Source organism: Eleutherodactylus coqui, chromosome 3 (assembly GCF_035609145.1).
Source record: "Eleutherodactylus coqui strain aEleCoq1 chromosome 3, aEleCoq1.hap1, whole genome shotgun sequence".
NCBI lineage: Eukaryota > Metazoa > Chordata > Amphibia > Anura > Eleutherodactylidae > Eleutherodactylus > Eleutherodactylus coqui.
This window is the reverse complement of record NC_089839.1, coordinates 3,576,347-3,602,280: the sequence shown is the minus strand read 5'-3', so window position 1 is coordinate 3,602,280 and position 25,934 is coordinate 3,576,347. Positions and strand designations below refer to the sequence as shown.

The window sequence follows — 25,934 nt, the reverse complement described above, 5'->3', positions numbered from 1 at the left end:
CCGACCTCGCGGTAGCCCAGTCAGGAATATAATCGCACGCGATCTGCAATGTGCAGAAAAACCCGCGGATGTGGCGGTGGTCGCTCTGTAGGGCCACATTAGCTGCGATGTAATTGGTCGCTTGGAAACTTCTGTTCTTGGACAGCGGTCAGGTCCCGATTAACCCCCTGAGCCCCGGCGGCGGTTGCTGCTCTACCTCTTCCCTCCAGGAGGGGGGCGGCGCTGCATCCCCCTTCCCTTTGCACATTCCTGGGATTCCTGGCCTGTGATGTAAGAAGGAAGGAGCAGCAGGGTCGGTCTCATGCACTTCACACATTGTGCACACCCCCTCCCTCCTCCTGCAGCTCCTGCAGCGCCTCCTCCTCCTCCTCCTCCTCTTTATTCCTCCTTCTTTTGCAGACTTTGCAGCCAACTTTTTGAGCTTCTGCTGCCTCCAGAGAGCTGGATGGAGATCTGATAGTCGGGAGAGCCGGAGCCGCTGGGATCTGCTGCAGGACCCCTGATTGCAGACCACCCGGATCTCCTTCTCTGTGACTCTTTGGATGTGGCTGCTGCAGCTTTATTAGGGACTGGAGAGCGCCGGGGACTCATGCAGGTAAGTGCACACTGGGCAAGTAGCCGTCTGCCCGCTGCAGCTCCAAGCGTGGGGCACCGTGAGGTCCTAGAACTCTGGCCTCCTACAGACAGGTGCGCCGGGGATCCTGCAGCGGGATCAGGGCCGAATGAGCAGCGCCCCACCTGTCCGCAGGTTGTGTCTGGTATTGCAGGTCACCTCAGTCGTGCCGAGCTGCAGTACCCGACACGACCCGCGGACAAGCGTGGCGCTGCTTCTGCACACATGTATTTGTAATCCGAACATATTTACATATTTAGGAGACGGACAAAACTGGCACTACAATAGAAGCCGCTGTTTTATGTGTCTGTTTACACGTGCGATTCTTCTGTCGCCGCGACGTGACGGAGAAATCGCAGCATGTTCTATTTTTCCACGCATCGGGCGAGTTACGTTGCATCGCAGTCAGCCGGACGCGCCAGTTTGATGCAAGTGCGATGCCTTATTAACAATCGTCCTACCACACGTGGCGATGGCGCCGGCCACGACCGGGGTGCAGTGTGAACTGTGGGTTGTGCGATTTGGGTCGGAGGTTGGCGCTCGACCGTGAAGTGCAGCCAAATTGTTGCTTCCTCGGGGTTGTCTTACGGATGTAGCAGAGCTGAGTTTGTCAGTGCGGTAACCAGTAAGATGCGTTGGATTTCGCTACGGCCGTGTTCTCTGGGCCGCCTGTACGGCCGCACGCCGCGCCGCTGAATCTCAGTGTGGATTGTCATGTGAACTGACACAATTTTGCAGTTTTCCGTTTGGCGCCGACGTCCGCCAGAGGCACGAAGACTTTGGGGCAGAACGCTCAGCCTTTTATGGCGCACATTGGGCCAGATTCGCCCCGTAAGCGCCATCAGCTGACTGATGAGTTCTCGCGCAGTAGGCACAGTTGAATGACCAAGTCAGCTCTGCTACATCTGCAGCTGTGGGGATCGCTGTGTCCTGGAAGCGGTTAAACCCCAGACAGCGGATCCGTGCTGGGACTTGTCTGTTCCTCGCGCCCGCTGAGCTGTACATTGTGTGTTTACACTGGCGGCGCGGCCCGCCCACCGCGTCCACGGCTGAACCTCGTCCTTTGTTGACGATCAGTCAAGTCTGCGCTGGCCGCAGAGACCCCGCGACTCATCTGGTTACAACACGCTTCCCGTGTTCTCCGCGTTCCTACCGGCGCCTCGTCTGACCCCCGGCTACCGTGTTTACCTGCAGAGCGCGTTCACGTGTAGCGGGGTGTTTACACGGCTGATCTTTTGCTCGCAGCCACGCGGTGAGGACGGACATAATGCGATCTTTCCATATCTGGGGGGCGTTTATTTCTTGTAGGCGGAAACAAAAAAAAACACATCGCGAACGCGGATTTATTTATTCTCCTCTAGTAACGCGCCGTTTTCACCTTACACCATACGTTTTTCTCACTGAATGCATCTCGGCTGCAGACAAACCTGCACGTCTACGAGCATCATATCCGGGGGTTCTCGGACCGCCATCATGGTCGCCCGCGCAAATGTGACCTCAGGTAGATTTTCCATTCAGGAGTCTGGAAAAGCTGGGTGACAAATCCTGCAGGAGCCGCACTGGATAACCAAACGCACTTCTTCTCTCTCGGGCCGCAGTTGCTGCCACTTCCATGTGGGCCGTCACCCAGCTTTCCCGGACATAATTACGTGTTTTATAAGCGGCGCGGCTGACCGTTCCCCCTGTCGCCTGCATCCTACCGTTCTGCATACACAGCTTCTCTGCAGGCCTGTGCATCTCCATGGTTACAGACTACAAAGTAGTCCTGGGTGCGGTCTGATCCTGCGGTTCTCTGAGAGTCGGCAGAGATCTCACCCGTTTCACGTCTCTTAGGGCGCCCGCTGTCTACAGCTTGTTGCAGTAAACCCCACAAAAACTAATTATGGATTTGACGCGTTTTTGGCCGCGGATCCTGCAATTATAAGGGTGAAATCTGCTGCGGATCGGCCGCCGAACCGTGTAAAAAAACGGTGACGCAAAATATCCGGCAAATTTTTGTTCACAAATCACAAAAAAAAAAAGCTATGTGTGACTGCAGCTCCTCTGTGACCCCATGACAACACCTCCTGTCCTGCCTTGGGAATAGAACGGTGTTTGCGGTCCTGATCACATAGTAACTGCCTTCAATTATGCTCATACAGTATAAAGACCGGGCAAGATGGCGGCGCAGCGGTCAGCGCCGGGGTTCTGGGTACTGGTCTGCGTGGAGTTTATGCTCTCCCTGCGGTCGAGGGGTTTTCTGACTTTTCTGACTTTCTTTTCTTGCTCCCAGAACATCCCGGCTTCCACAGAGTAAGACAAGCGCTTCTGTTCGCCGCTGTGGAATATGTTGTGCTGATTGCGTTGCTGTGGGCGACGGACGCTCGTTCACACTGGGGGTCCACAGGGGGGTTTGCTGCAGATCCATTTGCGGATTTAGCCGTCAAGGGGCAAAACTCGTATGGTTACAGAAGCGTTTCCACGCAGATCCGCGGGAAGAGGTGACACGTGACGTCACACAGATCCGCGGGAAGAGGTGACACGTGACGTCACACAGATCCACGGGAAGAGGTGACACGTGACGTCACACAGATCCGCGGGAAGAAGTGACACGTGACGTCACACAGATCCGCGGGAAGAGGTGACACGTGACGTCACACAGATCCGCGGGAAGAAGTGACATGTGACGTCACGCAGATCCACGGGAAGAGGTGACATGTGACGTCACACAGATCCGCGGGAAGAAGTGACACGTGACGTCACACAGATCCGCGGGAAGAAGTGACACGTGACGTCACACAGATCCGCGGGAAGAAGTGACACGTGACGTCACGCAGATGTGTTGTAGATTCTGCAGGCACATTTTGCTCCCTGACAGGGCTGAAGCCGCTGCAAACATTGTGCCAGAAGCGCCGCAGATTTACAGGTAGATCCCCTGGAACGTTCTGTGGCAGGATCCGCAGTGTGGGCGCCCCCCGAGGCTTCGCTCTCACGGCAATATGAAGTGCACGCTAATAGCAGTGGAAATCTGTACCGTTACTGCGTTAAATGGCGCTAATCTGCATGTGAATGGGATTGAGCTGCTATGCAGTCTACGACACAGTGGACTGAAGCGGCCGCAGGACTCGTGCGAGCGCCACTGTCCCTTGAGTCAGCTGATCAGTGGGGATCCAAGCAGCGGACTTCTACCAATCCTGTGGATGTATCGGTGTAATGGTGAAGTTCCCTTGGATCCTGGAGATCTCTCCCCTCTGGTGGTGCATTAGAGTGACATACCGCCATCTGTGACGGTTTAGAGTCCATGTGTTGAGTAGCAAGAGCTGAAGCGGTAGAGGGCATGTCTTGGGTGGCTGAAGCGGTAGAGGGCTCGTCTTGGGTGGCTGAAGCGGTAGAGGGCTCGTCTTGGGTGGCTGAAGCGGTAGAGGGCTCGTCTTGGGTGGCTGAAGCGGTAGAGGGCTCGTCTTGGGTGGCTGAAGCGGTAGAGGGCTCGTCTTGGGTGGCTGAAGCGGTAGAGGGCTCGTCTTGGGTGGCTGAAGCGGTAGAGGGCTCGTCTTGGGTGGCTGAAGCGGTAGAGGGCTCGTCTTGGGTGGCTGAAGCGGTAGAGGGCTCGTCTTGGGTGGCTGAAGCGGTAGAGGGCTCGTCTTGGGTGGCTGAAGCGGTAGAGGGCTCGTCTTGGGTGGCTGAAGCGGTAGAGGGCTCGTCTTGGGTGGCTGAAGCGGTAGAGGGCTCGTCTTGGGTGGCTGAAGCGGTAGAGGGCTCGTCTTGGGTGGCTGAAGCGGTAGAGGGCTCGTCTTGGGTGGCTGAAGCGGTAGAGGGCTCGTCTTGGGTGGCTGAAGCGGTAGAGGGCTCGTCTTGGGTGGCTGAAGCGGTAGAGGGCTCGTCTTGGGTGGCTGAAGCGGTAGAGGGCTCGTCTTGGGTGGCTGAAGCGGTAGAGGGCTCGTCTTGGGTGGCTGAAGCGGTAGAGGGCTCGTCTTGGGTGGCTGAAGTGGTAGAGGGCTCGTCTTGGGTGGCTGAAGCGGTAGAGGGACGGACAGCAGCGGTTCGCCTAATCCCGGCTTAGAACAAACAGGTACTAAGTGTGTTTGTGTATTTAAAAGACAAAAAAATCAAAAAGAAAAAGTTCTCAAACATCTGAAGTTCAGATTCTCCCGCCGTCTGCAGTGACTGCGCTGAGCACCAAACCGGCCAACAATTGGGGGCACCAACTACTCTGCCCTCAGTAATTATTGGTAGGACAGGATGAATGGGGTCACACACGGAAGAGCAGGTGGAATGTTGTGTAGCGGTATCTGGTGTAGCGGTACCTGGTGTCCCTGCGGCCGTGGCGCTAAATGCTCCATGACCTGGCTGCTGCTTAATGGTCATCTGCTGAAGGTCGCTGTTCGTCAGGGTGGTCAGTGCCGGCGCGCTGGAATACATTGTTGTGGCAGACGCTGGACCCAAGTTTGTAGGAGGAGAAGAAGGTCCATAAAGAGAAAACCTGAAATAAGAATCTACTCCAATGCCAGCAGCACCGCCGGCTGAAAACTGAGCGCAGCTCTTGAGACCTGCCAGCTGCAGGAGAGAGCTGTGAAGTCCGGAGACTTGTGGACAAATAATCACGGCACTTCTTTGTTCCATCCTTCTGGGATGAGGTGTAAATAGTTCAGTCTCGAAGGTGAAGATGGACAAAGTACACTGCATTCAGGAAGTCCTCGCACCCCTCACTCTTCATGTTGTCTTTGTGCCCCCCTAATTCACCCAGGACCCCATAATGACAAAGTGACAACAGAACCGGAGAAATCTTTGTGCATTTTTAAAAATTGTACGTTTGGGAATTTTCCTATTGCTGATTCAGCCTCGGGGCAGGCCATCAACAGTCGATCAGTGTGGGTCCGCCATTTGGGATCCCCGATGCTCAGCTGATCCCTGGCACTGCTGTCAGTGTGGATAGCGCTTTGCCTAGTTGGGTATTGCATTGAATTCATTGGGTGTTGTGCCTGTAGTACCAAGCCGGGCCGCTGCATTGTTGTCCGCACTGATAGAGCCTGGGGATCAGCTATCGATCAATTGAAAAAGTCCTGGACAACCCCTTCTAAGTTCTATATAGCTTATGCAACCCCCTTCATCTTGTGTCGCGGTAACGGTCCATCCAGGGACATGTGACGTTGTTCCACCTCCCTTATTTGCATATTACCCAGAGGAGCATGCATGGCCTTATAAGTCTCCTCACTCACCTTCTAGCTGCTCTCGCTAAGGAGAAAAACTAGCGTTCCTGACCCTTGTCCAATCAACTGATGGCCAAAATAATATCCCCAATGGGATTGGCTCACTGTCCCGCGTCTGTGGACAAAACGCATTGCATCAAGAAGCCGAGAGGCTGCGAGCGACCTTATTAGTGCTGGTTGAAGAATAGAGCGTGCACCACAAGGCGGGGATCGTACGTGCAGTCCGGAGCGGTAGAGGAGGGACTCGGGCCGCCTTCACTCTTTGCACCTGAGTTACTGCCGATCCGTGTGCAGCCGGCTGAGCGCTTTCCATGGGGCAAATTCACATGCGCAACGCAGAGTTTACGTCAAGAAGTGATGTTGTACCTTTTATTTTTTTTCTTCGAAGTCCACGCCGGACGCTCTGCGTGACGGATCTCCACTGGTGTTAATGAGAGACTTTTAGGAAGTGGATCCGCGTTGTGAACAAGACCGTATACGTCTCTTCCAGTTGGATCCACTTCTGGCTTTACCTTTAAATCAGCATGTCTGTTTCCGCCTAAGAGCTGCGGCGGGGGCGAGTGGCCCCTGTTTCCAAGGGTTGGAGACCCCTTTAAAGGAAGCGTTTCCTTAGCTATATGTAGCTGACTAATATAATATCCGTGCCTCGGTCAGGGTCTTATCTCTTAGTCATTCAATCACACAGTAGAACATATTCCCATGATGGATCGCTGGAAAGAATGCGCGGCTCATAACAGGGGGACGTTGTTTTCGGTCCGGCAGGTGCTTATCTCCACCAGATTCTGAAGTTCACATGTTTCATGCCCGTGTAGTTCCAACGAAGCGTTCCAGTATCGCGCTCGCTTCCTGTGAGCGGGCCCGTAGTCGCTGACCTGTTTGTTGTTACAGGTCTCTATCACAAGAGCGCTGGAAAAAGTGAGAGATGCAGTTTCCTGAGTCCGGTTCTCACCATGGGGGGGGGAGGCTTTAGATTAGAAGGCTCACATTTCTGCCGGGCTCACGAGGACCGCCGTGGGCTGCAGATTACTGAGGGGGCATTTTGTATTCATGTTGTGACTTTTAGTTATTTTTTTTCCCACCACAATTTTTGGCTTTCCAGAACTTAAAGGGCCAAGATGGACGCTAAGGCGCCCGGATAGCGGTCAGCTGATGATCGGAAGGAACGGCGGTCAGACAAATGACGTCTTCATGTGTTTTCAATGGGGACCGTGGAGAAAGTCTCTACCAGACGGCGGCTTATCTCCAGGGAGGGCCATGAGAGCGGGCATTGAAAGTCAACATGCCCAATCCTTCTATTCCCCAACAGCCTTGTATCGGAGAGTATTCCGGAAGTCCCCGCCTTTTCTCTGTGTGAGGGCCTTCAGTCCTGCGCCACTATAAAAAAAATGAGGTCACGAACGTCCCTGCATATATGGAATGGCAGTCGCACACGTGCTCCTCCACTCCATCCACACCGATGGGAGCGCCAAAGATTGCAGAGTTCAAGCGCTCCACAGTCCAATTGATAGGAATGAAGTGGCGGAGAGCATGCATGACCACCATTCCATTCATGCAGGTGATTGGGAATTGTGACCTGCCCCTGCCGAGGAAGGGGAGGGGGGTGTAGAATGAGACATATTGAATTTCAGCCCCGATCCTTTTATTCTCTTTGGCGGTCTGGCAGCGCCGTTCTCCGTTGTCCCCATGTGCTCTCGGTCCATGAAGTCATTCGCCTGACCGCTATTCCTCCCATTCGTCCAGTCGGCGACTATTAGAGATGTGCGCCCCCCTTGAGGTCTTGTAAAGAGTTATGGACGCAGGCGCACCACATAACGTCAACTGAAAATAACCAACGAATGGGCTGCTGAATGACAGCAAGCAGAGATCTTGAGAACTATAAAGGGTGGAGAGAGAAGACGTATCGGGACACTTCATAGCTTTTTATTGATGACGTTTATTTCCCTTTAATGTGGACGGAGCGCAGAGTAGATGAGCGGTCAGTAGGTTATGGCTCCTCTACGTATAATGGCGGCTGCGGGGTGTTTTTGCGTGGCGATAAAGGCAGTGTTCTCCTGAGATTTATGACCGGACTGCGTTTCCTGGATGGTAATTGGATGAGATTCCTACTTTTCCGAACTACTGAGCTGTTAAACAAGGGTCTCGCCTGCAGACCTCTCGCAGCGGCGCCGCGTCCGTCAGTCTTCCTGCTTCTTCCTGACTGGTAAATGACGAGGACATAAAAATAAGTGTTTGCAAAAAAAAAAAAAATGCTGCATAATTAATACTATAAAAACCCCAATAACCGGCCGACTACAATACGTGACGTGTCCTCAGGAATGGGACCATTAAACACTAAAAAAACCACAACCCCTGCGGCCGCGGCGACGGCAAAATAAAGTTATGGCTTTTGAAAAGGACATGAAAATCGCCAAAAATCATCATGTCCTCTGATCCAAGGTGGTGCGTCACTAAAGGGTAAGGGTAACTCTCCGGCCTGGACGAACCAAGATGGCCGCACTGCTGGCCTATCTGATGCACACTGTGCACCACTGGTCCTACACGCTGATCATGTGACCAGCACTGGCCAATCAGAGATGCGTGTAGGATCTTAGACTACCAATGTACAGTTTACATCAGACAGACGAGCAGAGCGGCCATCTTGGATTGTCCAGGACCGGAGGGCCACTTTATGAAATAGCAGACTATAAAGAAACTTCCCAGATGGATCAGCTGCCCACAACGGTTTGTCTCATTTTAAGGTATAGATTTTTTTTCTCGTACTAATTGGAAAATTAATTTAACATAGTATGTAACCCCCCCCCTCCCCCCCCCCCCCCCCCCCCCGTCCATCCAGTTCAGCCTGTTACCCCCAATGTTGATCCAGAGGAAGGCAAAAAAAAAATAATTTAAAACCCTTTTTTTTAATCTGCCTTCCAATAATGTGGCTATTTGGACACTCCAGCACGTGTGTGTGAGCCAAAGCAACAATCTCCACCGCACTCTACATGGCGACCTCCGGGAACCGGCCAAAAACCTGCGGGGGGTCACCTTTTATCCAGGCAAGAACACGTGTCCACCGCAGCAGCGACACCATCCTCCACTTATGTTTCCCACAGTTCTTATTCCCCGATGTGTGCTGAACTGACCTACCATCATGGTGTGAACAGAGCTTAACGGGTCCTCAGGATGGATCATCAATAGTTGATCATTAAGGGTCTTACGGTCAGGATCTCTGCCGACCAGCTGATAAAAGTGACATTGGTAGTCGGGGGATCGCCGCTGTCACTTCAGTCCATAGCAGGCGCAGTGCTGTACATTGTGTAGTGGCCATGCCTGGTACTGTAGCTCTGTCTGCTCTCAGGCCCTGACCAATGAACGTGACACCACAGGCCTGAGAAGAGGCTGTAGCTCTCACCTCTCTAAACAGCTGATCGGCAGGGATCAAGAGCACCGGACCCCTGCGGCTCAACTCTTGATGACCTACCCTGAGGACGGAGATAATGTCTCAATGACCCAGTTTGCTGAGAGTTGGTACTCCAGTCTTTGTCTTACCTGCTTCTTCTTGACAAAGTAATGCTGGTTTGTGCTGTTAATCTCCTTGAAGGAGACGGTGCGGGAGTGGAGCATGGCAAACTTAGTCTCTGATTGGGCACCAAAGTTGCCAGAATCGTGTCAGATGCCTCCCAGCACAAGAAGAAGCCCAAAAATGCCCACAGGGCTGTAATGTTTTGCACATGGGCTACTCTAGAGAGTATCCCCTGCTCCTTCTGCAGCATAGCTGCCTCTCACTCTTGAACGTCTTGTGCCCGGATGTGAAGACTGTAGACCTTTTATCTGCCATGTGAAGGCCTGCTGGTGAGGAGAGCTCTTCGGGCTGAGCATTAAATCCAGGAAGCCAAGACTTTCCTCACTCCCAGCAACAGTACTAAAACTTTGAGCCATTGTCCGGCACCACTGGTGTAACTATAGGGGATGCGGTTGCACACGGGCCCAGGAACCTTAGGGGGCCCATAAGGCCTCTCTTCTCCATATAGTGAGCCCAGTACTATCAATAAAGTATTATAGTTGGGGGCCCCGTTACAAGTTTTGCATTGGGGCCCAAGGGCTTCAAGTTACGCCTTTGCGTTAAGGGGTTAAGAGACGTTGGGGGCCCCAAGATAAACTTTTTCACCCGGGCCCATGAGCCTCTAGCTACGCCCCTGTCTGGCACCTAACATTTGGCATCCTGTTATTGGCACTGGCCCATAAAAAGAGAGGCCGTTTTAATTATTAAACCCAGGCGGCATTGGTCTTCGGTGTATAATAATGTACCGCGATATAAACTGAACTTTTCTGTGTTTGACTCTTTTTTTCATCCCCCGGTTTTGTGGTAGGAATATTTGCATGCCGGGCATAACTGAGCGGAGGAGTAATCTCTCCCTACTAATTATGAGCAAGCGCAAAGGTGGAATCTTGGCTTCACCGGACTCATGAAAGACTCCATTCTTTACCTATAAATCCATCTAGATCCTGTGTGAAACGCTCACCGAGGACTTTAGTTTCTTCTCGGAGTAACCGATGTTTCACCTGGAAGATCAAGGATTCCCGCTGCCGCCCTGTGTAGTAGTCACATCTGCTATCATCACAGAGCATGCTGGGAATCGGAGCCCGACGACAGCCGTAACTTCACAGGTTAAGAATCTTGTATCGGTGTCTATCAAAATGGAGAATGGAAATTTGTGATTCCTCTTCTGGCTTCATTGGTGGTTTAATGGCATAGACTATAAAATATCCTGGGAGCCTGGAAGCCAACGGGCTACTATTTCCTACCAGCACAAAACTTTTTTGGGGGGGTTCTTGGCTCCTGTTGTGATCAGTCTGGCTTATAAAGCCTGTTGTAGTCTTGTCCAGCCCTGGCATAGACCATTTTACTACATAGGCATAGGGAAACTGATTCAGTTGCCATCGGACATTTTGGGCCGCACATGGCCAAATGTTCGGAGTCCCATCCTAAAGGACCGACCAAAAACTAAGAGAGTGTGATATCAGCTAGGTTGCTCCTTATGCAACAATCAGATTTTGCCATATGTCTCCGTTTGATATTCCTTGTACAAGACCCACTGGACGGGCACCCTTGGTGAAGGCACAAGTGATGGGGAACCACTTTTCTCTCTACCTTGCTAACAGTACTCACAAGTACAATGTTAGAGGCTGGTTGCAGCAACCACACTGTGATCCAGGATTAGTTAGACGGCGATCAGCGGCTGAACTTGGTGTAAGAAATATATGCCGTAACAACACTTTTTGAGTTAAGATTTGCAGAACCAAGTTCACCTGATCTGTGATCAAAGGTTGTGCCTAGAAGAGATATATCCCACACAGTGATTGGTGATGGTAGTCAGCATTCATAGCGATAGTAAAAACATGGCCGCCCAGGAAAAGCCTACCAGGCTATTGGACGAGTCCACCACCTTTGATTTTGGCTGCTAAACTAAGTTCAACTAGTTTGATCTGGGGATCAGAATGAATCTAGTTTTGATCACTGGCTCAACCGCGATGGTGCAATGTTTTACTACATGATCTCAGATCAAACGTGTTGTGCAGTCGGCCCTTGGTGGCCAAGGCTGGAGGGAATCAAGGGCCTATATTGGCCCCCCTGGGAGACAGTCTCTCAGTGCCGGTAGCACTCTGCTTCTTAGAATTGATGTTCTTCTCCAGTAGAAGATGCAAAATACTTGTTCCACAGGTTGTGTTCTTCAAGGTGACGTTCCAGCACACTGTCTTCCTCGACTACACCCAGCTAGCTACTTTGTGCCGACAGGGTGGCCTCCTCCTATCCCTGCTTTAGCAGACAGGTTGCCTGCCGCCCCGGGACAGTCCTGACACATTTGGTCTTCCATACTGTTGCAGACCCAGACTGGTTGGTCACCTGTCCACCGATCTCTTCTGGACCACTTGTCCAAGAGAAGATGCTCATAGCGAGCGTGCACACCTGATGATGGCTCCGGTACCAGGTAACACTTCTGGGTAACTGCATGGCCCTCCTGCCAACAACCACAACTACCGATGCATATTGACTGGTCCTTGTGTTCTCACACCGGTTGAGGCCACCTACTGTTGGGTCGTTCCCCAGCACCATATTGCTTACGGCACGGTTTAACTGCTGTGAAACAAAAGCAACCTATGACATAAATGGGCATAAGAGCTGAATCACCGTCTATTAGCTGATGATGGCTTTCTCCACTCCTTAAGACAGCCGGCGCTGCGGTGTAGCATCTTCCAGGGTGTCCTGTCAAGTAGGGATAGAAAGCGGTTATTAAACTTGACGAGGAACTAAAATGCAGAGTTTGTTTGCAGGATCCCGTCAGGTCATCTAACTTGTACGACTACCAGAACCGCAGATAAACCAAAGTTGTCAAGAAGGAAACTGACCTAACAGTAATGTCTCAGGAAGTGGGGGATGGGAAATGACACCCTTTGCCTCCAAACCGTGGTGACAACAATATAAAACCATCCAGCTGCTGGCCTGAGGAACTAGTGCTATAAAGTGTCTCATGAAGATAATCCCATGCTGTCTGTCCTTATAGGGCCCCTGGAGTTCATAAAGGGGCCCACCCTATCACTGAGCATGAACTCTGATGTAATAATATGGACAACCCTTTACGACAGTCACTTAAAAGCTTGCAAAGTGCGCAGTTCTACGTCTGTGATAATAGTTGCACGTGGGTACAATAAAAGCAAAACCTGCAAAACTGAAACCCAAAAGTCTCCCCACGAGGCGTTCCGTAGAGCTTCAGGTGGCACACGCACCGCTGGTGTGGAGCCAAGCTCTCATATCCGCTAAATCTAAGTGAATCAGGACTTTAAGAGTTGCCAATTGTCTGGAGTTCTGAGATGTTGCCAAGCACTACATCGGAGTTTAGTCTGGAATTAGCACAACCACAAAGTCCCAAGTCTTCAAGAAGAATGTGTGACTGCTCCGACCAGATGGCATACTGGAAGACTGCGAGGAGGCGTTGGGAAGCCCTAATGGCGAGATGACAGTTGGGAAGTAGGAAGGAGTTAAAGTTCTTTTGAAGAAAACTTGGAGTTTATATGGCGTCTGTCTTCCTTTGTGGCACACTAAGGCTATTGTTATCGCCATCGGTTTAGTGTTCCTCTCGCCATCCGTGACTTTCATGGCATAACTAGTTATGCCATGAAGGTCTGATAGGTACGGCTCCCAGAGATGGAATCGGCATCTATCTCTGGTTCTGCACCCATTGCCCCAGTAGGCTAAATGTTGTGGTTGGGATGTACTGAAAAGGGGTCTTTTCTAGAACCATCCCCATCCATGACATTTGGTCAAGACCGTGGCAGTGAGGGCCCAAAGTAGACTTGGGTGGGACGCTATCCTGTGGATGTGCCATGGAGTTCTCAGATGCAAATGTCCCTCCAATATGGTTTGTTCCATCAGGCCAACCTTGTTTATAAGTCCTTTTAGGGCATAGTGACATCGGAGAGGGCAGTCAATCGCTCAGGACCGTACTCTGAGTCTATGGATTGGCAGCCCTCCCTCTGAAGTCACGTACATGGTCATTGGAATAACTGCTGGGTAACACTACGTTTCCTGGACCGCTTAGGTTTCTCACGGCACAATTAGCAGCTTGCCGAGATGTTGCCATATGAAATGGGATGTTTAATGATGAAACAACCCTTTTTAATGCTGGTTTTACGTTATGTAGATGAGGACTTTGACCCTTTTACCACTTGGCCACCAGGGGGGGCCATATACATTAGAGGGCTGTCTGGCTAACAGCTATGTTACCTGACCGATCCTAAACATGAATACTCAGCATGGCCGAGCTTGTATGTAGAGAAGGGGGCTCCTCTCATGGAGGCTTATCTCCCAGGAACCACAGGATCGGGCAGCTGTGTTGTAGATTACCGCAGTGAAGGGGGAGATGGGTGAAAATCAGTGGATTTCTGCAGGATTAGGAGCGGGTCGGGGATTTCAAAATCATTTTACCGAGTGAGGATTTCTCTTGTGTGAACGATGCTTTGAAAACCCTTAACCTACAGCGGCTTCAGAATCGCTGTGGATTTGCAATGCAGAATTGCAGGTGATCTGCCCTCCGGCTGGTGACAAACGTTTCCACCCGCGCGGGGTCACTCTGCAGTGTGGATAGTGTAAGAGTTCGGGTGTTTTTGCAAGGGTTCTCCCAAGGAAACGCGTGGGATTCTTGTGTAACACGTGGAATACAAACCTGATTCACTCTGCAAGGAGCCGACTAATGCATCCCATAGAGCAGATGGTGCGTGTACTCGGAGCCAGTTACCTTCCGGAATATGGATGTGGACCATCTTAGGACCGGACTGCATGCGTCCTTCGGGTACAGTATGGGTAGAAGGGGCGAGGGGTTCTGGTTGAGTGTTAGTTGCTGAAGTATCAAGAATAAGTCAGAAGAATTTCAGCGATGAGTTCTGTTTCTGGCAGCGATGGCCAACGGGGCGCCACTGCAACGTCCAGAGCCGTGAATGTTGGATTCGCCTTTGTACCCCTATAGCCTTGTGTGTGTATAATAGGAATTTCTGTTGTCTACCAATCTGCACTACATTCCCCATAGGTAAGTCAGGCGCTCTAGAAGGTTTATGACCGGCTTTCAGCTCTCCAGGACCTGCTGTTCTCCATATATTAGCAAACACATTGGCTGGTGGAACTTCCTTGGCATGACTGCAGACAGAGCTGCTGGTTACACGGTAACTGCTCGGACCCTGCTGTCCTCCTCCTAACCATGACAGGCACAGGGGCGCTGTGTAAGTCAACAGGTCTAAATCTACACCTCACACACATATGTATTGATATGGAGGAGAATATATATATATACACACACACCATACATACACTGAGGAGAAAGTAAAATTACCAAAAGCGACTGAGGCCAGCAAACAATGTGACCGGTGTGAGTGGGAAAGAGCCATGGCACCAAGGGACATCCGGGCAGCGCCGGGTATATAAGCTAGTAGAGTATATATCTGGCACATAGTGGGTGGACTTTGCACTGGTGCCCAGAAGCTATTAGTTCACATTACTAAGGCAGATTTGCCGTTCGGGACCCTGGGAAAGCTTAGTAACAAATCCCAGGCGCTGTAATGGTGGCCATGTTGGCTGCTGCTCCCTTTCCCAAGTACAATGACTAATTTCCGCTGCGGACGACTCGGGACTCCGTTACTTTCTCTGCTTTGTAATCTCTCAGGAAACCAGGAAAAAAAGAATCTTGTTCCTTCTTCTCGGCGGCTTCATAAATCTTCCTTCTAAGTATCGGGCTCGGGTGGCCAAGTGTCTCGGTCGGCCCGGTCGGCCCGCGGGCAGCACAAGCCTGTCTCTGTCTGCGCTCCGAGGGGCCGTTCGGATGTTTCTGTCGCTGCCACTTTGAAAAGGATCCCAGATCTTCCTTCTCCGTGCCGGAGATCTTCGCTGATACTTTGCCTTTACTTCAAGAGGCCCAACAAGTCTTCTCACGTCTCCTTCGGCGGTTCTTCTTTGCCGTGTGAGGCGCTTTGTTCTCGGCGTGTTTGCTGGTTAAAGACTTCTGGTTTTGTCTTTTTGTCATTTTAACCCATTTTAAAAAGAAATCCCACCGATGCCTCGCAGCCACTGCCCGTGGGGTAAACGCGGCCCATTGGTTCGCGAAGAAGCTCACGTGAATGGCGGCACTTCCATCAGTTCTAAACTCCGGCTGTTAGATTCGCCTTCAGAAGAGGCACAAAAACGACAGGGAAAGAAATGGAATCCGAATGGCGTGACTCGGCCGCCATAACTGTCCGTGTTTAGCGGTATTTAGGCGCCTGGCGCTGTCTCTCCAGCGTTGGCCCTTTTGTTTTACACGGTGATGATCGTTCAGTGTAGATTCGCACCCGACTGAACTACCAACGAGAATATGTTCGCTTGTTGTCGTGGTTTCGGCACCCCTGTAAACCGGCCGCCATTCCTCTGTGAACAAACCCCTGTTTATTGTGAATGGAGGCCGGTGGCGAGAACGATCCCCGGCCGCTCCGCCTCCATTACTGAGTGATTATCGCAGGGACAACCATTGGCCAACTGCGCCCGACGGGTCATTGTGTGTGAAAGGGCCTAACGGAATGGAGGCGGAGCGGGCCGGGGATCGTTCTGGCCATTCGCAGGCCGCCGTTCATAGATGTTTACACGGGACGAGCAGCGTGTGATTTTTTATGCCTGCAGAAACTGAAGGCCGAACGAGTCCTTCCGCGTTCAGTCGCTGCCGCCATTTACATGAAACAAATACCGCTCCGATTCCCGCAATCCAGCGAGAATCTGAACAATTCTCCTTCCTTGTCCAAGGGCCCGAACCGCGATGGAAGCCACGAGACGGCCCCACGGACCGACCCCGCCGCTCCGTCTTGGCTTCTGTCACTGTGCACTTTTCTGCATAAAGACGGAAACCGGAGATGATGTCGGCGCTCAAGAGAGGCGCAATGTGAAAAGAGGCGCTGCGAAGGACTGTAACGTCCGAAGAGGCTGCAATGTGCGGAACTGCGTCTGCGAAACGCCAGTCCACTGCTCGACGTATACGTCCTCTTTAGTCAGCTGGTAAATCCTAGTCCGGTGCGTCCGTGTGGCACGCAGAAGGTTCTGAGCTCGCTGCTTCCTTGCAGAAGGGCCTGAGCTCGCTGCTTCCTTGCAGAAGGGCCTGAGCTCGCTGCTTCCTTGCAGAAGGGCCTGAGCTCGCTGCTTCCTTGCAGAAGGGCCTGAGCTCGCTGCTTCCTTGCAGAAGGGCCTGAGCTCGCTGCTTCCTCGCAGAAGGGCCTGAGCTCGCTGCTTCCTCGCAGAAGGGCCTGAGCTCGCTGCTTCCTCGCAGAAGGGCCTGAGCTCGCTGCTTCCTCGCAGAAGGGCCTGAGCCCGCTGCTTCCTCGCAGAGGGTCCTGAGCCCGCTGCTTCCTCGCAGAGGGTCCTGAGCCCGCTGCTTCCTCGCAGAGGGTCCTGAGCCCGCTGCTTCCTCGCAGAGGGTCCTGAGCCCGCTGCTTCCTCGCAGAGGGTCCTGAGCCCGCTGCTTCCTCGCAGAGGGTCCTGAGCCCGCTGCTTCCTCGCAGAGGGTCCTGAGCCCGCTGCTTCCTCGCAGAGGGTCCTGAGCCCGCTGCTTCCTCGCAGAGGGTCCTGAGCCCGCTGCTTCCTTGCAGAAGGTCCTGAGCTCGCTGCTTCCTTGCGCGAAGAGTTAACGCTGGTGTTGGAATGTTGGGTTGTGTTTGCCATCCAGCAGAATGTGACTGATGAGACGTCTGGGGATCCGGGACGAGGATGTAGCAGAGCTGAGTTTGCATCTACACGGTGACCGCTTCGTAGTTGGTTGCGCAGGGTAACGCGGTCTGTGTGTTCGTTATGGTCATCGCTCCTTTCAGGCTGGTGGAGATCTTTAACCCTTAGTCGCCATCACTATGGGGTATAGAAAACAGAAGTCTGCGCAATGGTTTTTCTGTACTGATCACATCAAATCTGTGTCGCCTAACCGCCACGTCAAGGCGAACCTTAATGGATGGCTGCCCCGCGCTATAGACCCTCTAGACTAAAAAGCCTTGACATGAATGGGGGAGCGGGGTCCCCGGCTGCCGGCGCTGCTGTCACTCCCGACAAGTCTCTGTACAGATATGCGTTGGGCACCGTGTGCTTTGGCGCTTGCACTGCCTGTAATGGCGGGGGTCTCACACTTAGCCTCAGGCAGTAAAGGGGCTTCAGGCCCCCTGAGTGTTGTCACCCCACATAGTAGCACCCCGACTAGCTGCAGCTTCTACCAGTCATTGGGGTTGTGCTGCAGTTTGTTGCACCCCAAAGCCTCAGGTACTGCAGCCGTTCCCTCGCCCGGGTTGCTGGGGGTCCCGGCCGTCGGACAGTGTGACTTACTGTAGTGACCCCGCTGCGTTACAAGATGGTGAACCGTCTCAGACTCCCAAGTTCTCGTGAAGCAACTATTATTTTACTCCTAAATGATTTTTTCCTTCTTTCCTCCTTGGAAGGTTATTTTCGTGGCGGCCGCCGCTGGGCGCAGGTTGTCTATAAATGACGCGTCGGCATCTCGCTCGTTCCTGATTATTGTAGGGTTATTCGCTCTTCCTGTATATCGCCATGGCAACCCAGCTCTCTAATCGCACGCTTACAGGCCGTCTTCAGTCCTCTCTTGCGCCGGCCACGAGTCGGTACCACGTCTCCCGTACGGCCACTTGGGGAGTTTTCAAACCTTTTTGCGCCATTTTCATGCTGTGTCTTGCTTGTGTTGCAGGTAGCGGGCGCGTCGGTCGGATCGCGCTGGGTATGGACGACTATCCCCGCACTTGGGGGACAAAAGTAGTTTGTGGCGAGAGATTCAAAGCAAAGATCAAGTGAAGGCGCCGCCCGCGGGGGCCGCCGCTGCGCAGGAGTCATGCCTTTCAAGATCAAACTCCCCCGGACCAAGAAGTACAACGTCTTAAGCAAGAACTGTTTTGTGAGACGCATCCGTCTGCTGAACGCCTCTGAGATCGAGTGCACGCTCAACGTGGACAGCACCGGGCTGGACTGCCTGGAGGCCGTGGCCCAACGGCTGGAGCTGTGCGAGGTAAGACGCGGGCGCCTCCCTGTAGCCCAGTACACGGGGGAGGGGAGGGTGTGGCGTTTTGAGGAACACTCGTGCCCTATAATCAGCCTTTGTATGAAGCCGGGCGCACATGACTGTATTTGTGTGGCGCATTACGCACGCTGTGTACGTGTTTATAATACGCTGTAAAGCGCGGCGATTCAGAGACACTGATTTTTGCGGTTCCGCTCCGCACACGTGTATATTGGTCACGTATGATTCACGTGTCAGAGCGCAGCATGTATTTTACGGCGTATTCCGTGCGGTGGCCCCTGTAGGCCCCTGTAGGCGCGTGCTTCACGCTGTAGATATGCAGTTACATTGTAGATGTGCGGCGTTTATACACAATGTTGCTAAGAGACAATAGAAGGAAAGTAACACCCCTTTAAGAGCGTCCTGGAAACCCCCCATAATACGAGCGCCTCCTTAAGAGAGAACTCTGGGGTCTTGTGGACAATGGCTGGCGAGTCTGTCACCTCCTCGCCACAAACAGCCGCTATAAGCCGCCTCCTCCCTCCACGTTGTGACCTGTGAGGATGGTCCACACAATGGCGGTATCCCTCCACCGGCGGCTCGGGGGTCTCACAGACCACCACTTGTGTCGGTTTTAGCCTCTTCTCAGACCTGCAGTGACCTCCCCGGGACGCGGCGCAGGGCGCTGTCTTACATGGTGGACAGAACCTGCTGAGACGCCACTGATGACTGTAAAGGCTTGGGAAGAAAACTGGGCTGCTTTCTATCAAACTCAGCGCCACCGCTGTCTGCAGGTTGTGTCTGGTATTACAGTTCAGCTCCACTCAAGTGAATGTGCTGCAGTTCCACACTTAACCTGTGGGCAGATGGAGTGCTGTTTTTCCAAGCCTAGCCATCTTCAGGCTCTTCTCATATAGGGGAGTGCAATTTACCTTTTTCCGTACAATTTTAATGTGATTTTCATGCTTTTTCCATTCACACCTTTTTTAATGTCTGATTTGCAGCGGTTTTTCTCTGCACTTTTTGGTTTCGTCCTCCGTGGTCTCCGGTCACCGGTCACCAGTCACCGCGTTCGCCTGTCGGGTGTTCTGAATCCCTAATTGTCCTGGAAGAACAGAGGGGCGGACATTCAGATACTGCCTCCCTGCTGATTGGACCAGAGACAGTGCAGTGCAGCATGGGAAGTAAGGGCAAGGACGTCAGTGCAGTGAACTACTGGCAGAATGCTAGGCTTGCTACTCCCTCCCTCCCTGATAGTGGACAGCAAACAGAGAAATGGGGAAAACCAGCTGAAAATCAGAACGTACAGACACGAAACCGGAGGCAAGCAGCAGTAGATGAGGGTGAGGAGGGCCGGGGGATTGTAGGAACTTGTGTTAGACTCGGGGACACTGATTTATACGTCTGTATGTTAAAGCAATCCTCTGGTCCAAGGACAACCTGCTGCCCCGGGGGGGAGGGGTGGGGGGTCTTCTGTGCCATCCTCCTGCCGTCTCTGAGCCAAGATGGCGTCACAAACCATTGACTACCTAATCCACACTGTGCGCTGGTGGGGGGGTTAATCTACCAATTGGTTGCTCATGCCAGCCAATCAGAGAGTAGCATGAAGCGGCTTGGACTACTGATGCGCAGTTTGCATTAGGTAGTTAGAAGATTGCAGCAGCCATCTTGCATGATGGAAATGGGGTTTGACGCGGGAGATGTGAGGGATCGCAGCAGCAGGTAATATAACCCCCCCTGGTGGTCGCAGGACCGGAGGTTCACTATAACCAACATTGGGTACCGGATGCATAGAGGGAAGACCCTCCAGCAAATGTCAAGATAGGCGGCCAGGACCCTCCAGCCTCTGTCCCGCCAGGACCCTCCAGCCTCTGTCCCGCCAGGACCCTCCAGCCTCTGTCCCCCCAGGACCCTCCAGCCTCTGTCCCGCCAGGACCCTCCAGCCTCTGTCCCGCCAGGACCCTCCAGCCGCTGTCGCTTTATGCAGGTGGGGGAGGGGACTGTAATAAAATTGGTAAAATGTTGGTATGGAGAGGTTGGGAGCAGTGCGTGAGCTGGAAGCCCCCCTTATGTCAGTGGGGTGGGATTACTTATGTGGGCGCTGTTTGGCACTATATGAAAGTGTTTGGGCGCTGCGTGGCTCCAGTAATCGCGGGGCCCCGGCTGGCGTTGGACTGGACGGCGTTAATCTCCTTTTTCATGGGTCTCCCCAGCGAGTTCTCACACAGCAGCGAGGATCGCTCAGTCCGCCGGGGATCATTCCAGCTGCCCGCCTCAATTCGCAGTCCGTGGATGTTTACACGGGTCGGTCAGCGTCGGTGGCGTTGTTTTACCTGCACAATGCAGGGATTGTCGTTGCTCGTTGGGTTGCTGGTGGATTTTACATGGAAGACTAACGGTCAGGTTGGCGCGAGCTGCGGGGCTCGCCGGGGGCCATCGGTGTCTGATCCACGATGGATTCATCACCGCTTCTGTTTGGAGGCCACAACACAGATATAAAAACAGAGACTTATAGAAGCGGACTTTGGGGCGGATTTTTAGTTGCCCCGGCAACCTATCACAGCAGCCAATCACAGCGCAGCTTATACTTACCAAGAGCAGAATACAAAATTAAAGCTGCACTGTGATTGGTTGCTACGGGCTTCGGCTGTTCCATAAGTCCAGCCCCCATTATATGTCTGCCAGGTTGTTGCAGCGTGGGTGTCTCCTGCCTCCCCTGTGCGGATCGGAGAAGCACCGTGGAGACCGCGGCCCGTTCACGCGTTACACAATCCGCCATTCACTTGACTGCAGAAATATGAGCACTGAGGTCCGAGGAGCCGGCGGAGACGCAGCAATCGACTTGTGAGAAAACCACTTCCAATCCGGCATGGAGGTCCCGTGGTTTACACGGCGTTGCCCTTTTAGAGTGACCCCCAGTTCAGATATTCGCCGTTATTGAAGCGCCAGTGGTTAGCGGCCGCCGTCAGCTGCTGCATGAAATGACCAGTCGCCCGTGTTATTATAATGGCGCACTGATTACGTGCAAAAACCCTGCAGTTACGGAAAACCTCGACTGGCGCCAAAGGAAAACATTAAAAAATGTAGCAAATTTGCCATTCAGGGGTCGTGGAAAGCTGGGTGCCGGCCCTGTGGGGGGAGCGCTCCTCACTGTAACCATTCTGGAGCAGTTTTCTTGAAGCCGTTCCTCTCTTATTCCTCCTGGAAATGTATGACTGGACTGTCACTGACTGCCCCTTGGTAAGCAGTGTGACGCCGGCCTGAGCAGTGCGGATGGCATGGAGCTGGCACGCACGCGTTGGTCACTGAGAACGGTAATGCCCACAGGAATAACAGAAATGGCGCAATACTGGGAGTCATTTGATTGGGGAATGCATGTATTTATTTAACCCCTTCCTAGGACGGAAACTTACATCCTATGATTGTCGCAGGAGCTGAGCCCGCACCATCCACCGCAGGAGCCGGCTGTGACTGACAACCAGCCAACGCCTGCAACAGCGGGGTATGGTGAGAACGCCGATCTCTGCTGTTAACCCCTTACACGCTGCCATCAATGTTGATCGTGGCATGTAAAGGGTTCACAGAGGGAGGGCGCCCCTCTATAAGAAAATCAGCCCTCTATGATGTAATTGCAGATCCCCAATGGGTCGCTATGGCAACTAGACGCCAGAGAATGGTACTACAGAAGTACTGCAGTGTATTATCATAGCAGTCATATCGTCGCAGGCTCAAGTCCCCCACATGGACATAAAAGATGATGGGACTTTCCTTCGTGTTTGGTATCGTTGCGACCATAACGGCCCGAACAATAACTTAAATCACTTTTTTTCCTTTTATTCTGCATGACAAAAGCTATTAAAAAAGAAAAACTAAGCCGAAATGTTCTTTATTGTACATATTGCCCCCCCCCCCCCATCCAAAACGCAGTAAAACGGCTAAAAAAGCCGTATGTATCCCAAATGGTCTCAATAAAATCTGCAGCTCATCACGCAGAAGCCGCCCCGCCCCCGCGGAGCTCCGGGCGCAGAAGACGCAAAAAAATATTTAAAAAAAAAAAAAGTTTTATTGTGCAAAAGTGGAAAAACCTAAAAATAGTTTTATTTTGGTTTTGTTGTAATTGTACGAATCCGCAGCAAATATTATCGCGCCATTTATGCTGCAGGATTACCGCTGGGAAAACACGAGGGCCGAACGGATGATTTCTTTCTTTCAAGTCTACAAATAAGTTAGTAAAAGTTCTACAATACATTAAACGGACCCAAAAATGGCGACACTAACAACTACAGCTCTCCGCACAGAACACGAGCCGCGTCCGGCCGCGGGACGGGGAAATTAGAAAATTAGAGATGAAAATCCTCCAAAACTGTTGCATCTGCAGAGCCAAAACAGGGCGTCACTAAGGGGTTAACAGGGAAGCGTCTGCCCCAAGACAGCCGTGTCGGTGGTAAGATGGTCTGTCCGCTGTGGGGACGCTGGAGGGCGGTCACCGCTTATGGACAACCTGATGGCTGACATATTGACATTCGGGGTTTTCTGGGATTTTTTCTTAGCGGGGGAGGGGCTCTGAAGGATCAGGAACAGCGTTGGTGAGAACATGGTAGACAGAACATTTGACGGCCGCGCTGGTGCAGAAATGGCGCCGACAGAACTGCTTTCCTGACCAAGAAAACTTCTATGTGCTGCGGAGCATGAATGGCGCCCGCTTCGTGTACACGTACATGGAGGGGGGGCTCCCTAAAACCCCCGTCACCCCTCTGCTGGTGGTAGTGTCCTGTAGCCAACATGGCGGCCAGTAGTGTAGTCACCCAGCTAGCCAGCGCCCCCTGCCCTCTAGGCCATATTTGCATCATTGACTTTTTCTTCTTCTTTGCAGACTCGATATTTCGGCCTCTGGTTTGTTGGAAAGTCTCAGCAGGCGCGGTGGGTGGAGCTGGAGAAGTCGCTGAAGAAGCAGCTGGACAAGTTCTCCATCGAGCCCCTGCTGTACTTCAGCGTGATGTTCTACGTGCCGAGCGTGTCGTGTCTGAACCAGAGCATCACCAGGTGGGCGCCGTCCGCGTTACTGATACGGGTCTGTGCTTCCATGGTGCATCCTGGGAATCCGCTGGGTTGAGAGGCCGGGAATTACAGAAATGGCGCTAAATTGTCAGCCTTCCGATGCGATTCCACTTGTCTGTCAGCTCCTCTGGAAGAATGCGGTGATTTGGGGCTCGTGACGCCACTTCCAGATTGACTACTTTTGTGTTTTGTTTTGTTTTTTTTTTTCTCGCCAAGATCTCTGCTTGCTGTCATTGAATAGGGAGCCAGTTGCCATTCAGAGGTTGCAATCCTGTCTAGACCCCCAGCTGAGGGGTCACTGCAGTTCTACAGACGGGGTCCGCGTCCGTCGCCTAATGTTATAGCTTATTAGTTTCTATTGTTCTCTGGTGTCGCCCAGTGAGCGCTGGGATTACGGGAATGTTCTACTGCAGCGACCTTGATGGATTCCTCCGAGGGCCTTGAGATGTCCTCGTGTGATGATTAGGATTTTCTCGGAACGTTCTGTGATGGACGGGGGGGGGGGGGGGGGGGCGGCGTGTTCCCGGGGGCTGATGGAGTCCAAGGACCAGTTCACATTGTGGGCTGTGTATCCTGTGGCCCGTCGGGCATAGTCGCCTGTACAGTCGCCGCGCCATTATTTCCATGTGGTGAAGCTGGTTTACCGGTAAGTTGGCGATGTTGGTTCGCGCTCCGCTAACGCACAAGCTTGCAGCTTATTCTCTTTTTTGTGCCATGCTCACTACTTAGGGAAAAAAATCAGCGTGGCTTCGCAAAACAGGCGCGGTTTCTGGCGACTCACGAGAATTGTTGAGGTGTAGCGCAAGTTTCCATCCGCTCGTAGCCTGGGATAGATTTTACGCTCCGGCACAACGGATCGGCCAGAGATGCGCCATATTAGGAGGTATTTTATTGGCCTGTCTACAGCTAAAGTGCGCTGGTACAGAGCGCCCCCAAGTGGATTTCCCCTTCCTTTGTTTTCAAATTTCTCACCATTTGCCAAAGCTGCTTGCTGTCAATGAACTGCAGCATTTCTTGTTTACGTTCAGAACCATTACAGACCCTCCGCTGAGACGTGGATACAATGTATCGGTGTGCACAACGCTCTGTGAGCTCATCAGCTGCTGTTTGCTACAATGTATCAGCCTGGAGTCTGGTGGGAGGGGCTGTTGTCCGCACTGATACATTGTAGCCACTTCTCAGCTGTGGACAGGTTACAGGGAATTCATTCCTGCTTTATGGTTCCATTATTTCTGCCTCAGTTTTGGATGAAGAATAACCCTGCAGAGTCCGCCGACCTGACGAGCCGCCCCCCCCCCCCGGGTTTATTCTTCAATGGGAAAAAAGGATCCATTTTATTTCTGTTTTATTAGTTTCTCGGCTCCAGAAATGAAACAGCGAAACGTGACGCGGGAATGAATGGAAACGTGACGCGGGAATGAATGGAAACGTGACGCGGGAATGAATGGAAACGTGACGCGGGAATGAATGGAAACGTGACGCGGGAATGAATGGAAGCGTGACGCGGGAATGAATGGAAGCGTGACGCGGGAATGAATGGAAGCGTGACGCGGGAATGAATGGAAGCGTGACGCGGGAATGAATGGAAGCGTGACGCGGGAATGAATGGAAGCGTGACGCGGGAATGAATGGAAGCGTGACGCGGGAATGAATGGAAGCGTGACGCGGGAATGAATGGAAACGTGACGCGGGAATGAATGGAAACGTGACGCGGGAATGAATGGAAACGTGAAGCATCCGGTCAAACCTCTAGACAACAAAACTAGAGTTTGACTTATTAGGAACTTGGAGGACTTTTCTCTTAAAGTGTGACTCTACCGAAAGAGGAACATCTTGCAGAGTTTAGATTGGGGGGGATCCGGGTGCTGAGCCCCCCATCAATCCCTGGCAGCCGCGCTCATCTGAATGCCGTCTCTGCTCACGCACCGAAGATGGCCTCATAGACTTTCTGTTGAGTCCGTCTTCAGCTAGGATGGTGCTGAGCGCTGCTGAGGCTTCGTTTTAGTGTATTCGGGTTTGTGTGCTGTCCGTGTCGATTCACAGACCGCTTGTGGCCTGCGGAGCTCGGCGCGGACCGGCGGCACGTGTCCCACTGAATATCCTATGCTTGTCTGTATGCAGGTGCCAGTTGGCCGTGTAGGGTCCGATGTGAGTTGTGGATGAGCCCCTCGGGCACAGCGGGTACATCGGGCCAAGACGCCGCAGAGGCCTTTCTTGAAACTACGATGCCATTTACCATATAAGCCCAGAAGCGGCGGTATCTCCTGGCTGTACGGGCGATCTGCCGCATGGTTGAGCCGCTGCAAGAGATTACTTCTGTTTATTGTGCTGCACATTGAGCAATGGCCGCCGCGGCCCTCCGCCCGTTGGCGCTCCGCAGGCACTGGTCCTCCTGCTATTTGGGATTAGCCCTGATGAAATTATAGTTTGTGTTGCTGGAGTCTCCCTGTAATTTGGAGTGATGACTGCGGAGTTCAGGCTGGAGAGGGAGATGCAGGTTGCAGCTTGCTGCTCCTCCACCGCCAGCGTGCTGCTACCGGC

At 52.6% G+C, this 25,934-nt stretch overlaps 1 protein-coding gene across 1 annotated transcript in view; it reads left to right on the top strand.

Annotated features, from left to right (window-relative positions):
• Positions 1-407: 407 nt before the first annotated feature.
• PTPN14 (protein tyrosine phosphatase non-receptor type 14) overlaps positions 408-25,934 on the top strand; it is a 100,994-nt gene continuing 75,467 nt past the window's right edge. Inside the window, exons 1-3 of the mRNA XM_066595064.1 lie at positions 408-595; positions 18,030-18,344; positions 23,209-23,378. Coding sequence (XP_066451161.1) covers positions 18,171-18,344; positions 23,209-23,378 — 344 coding nt within the window. The 5' untranslated portion in view covers positions 408-595; positions 18,030-18,170. The remainder of the gene's footprint in view (positions 596-18,029; positions 18,345-23,208; positions 23,379-25,934) is intronic.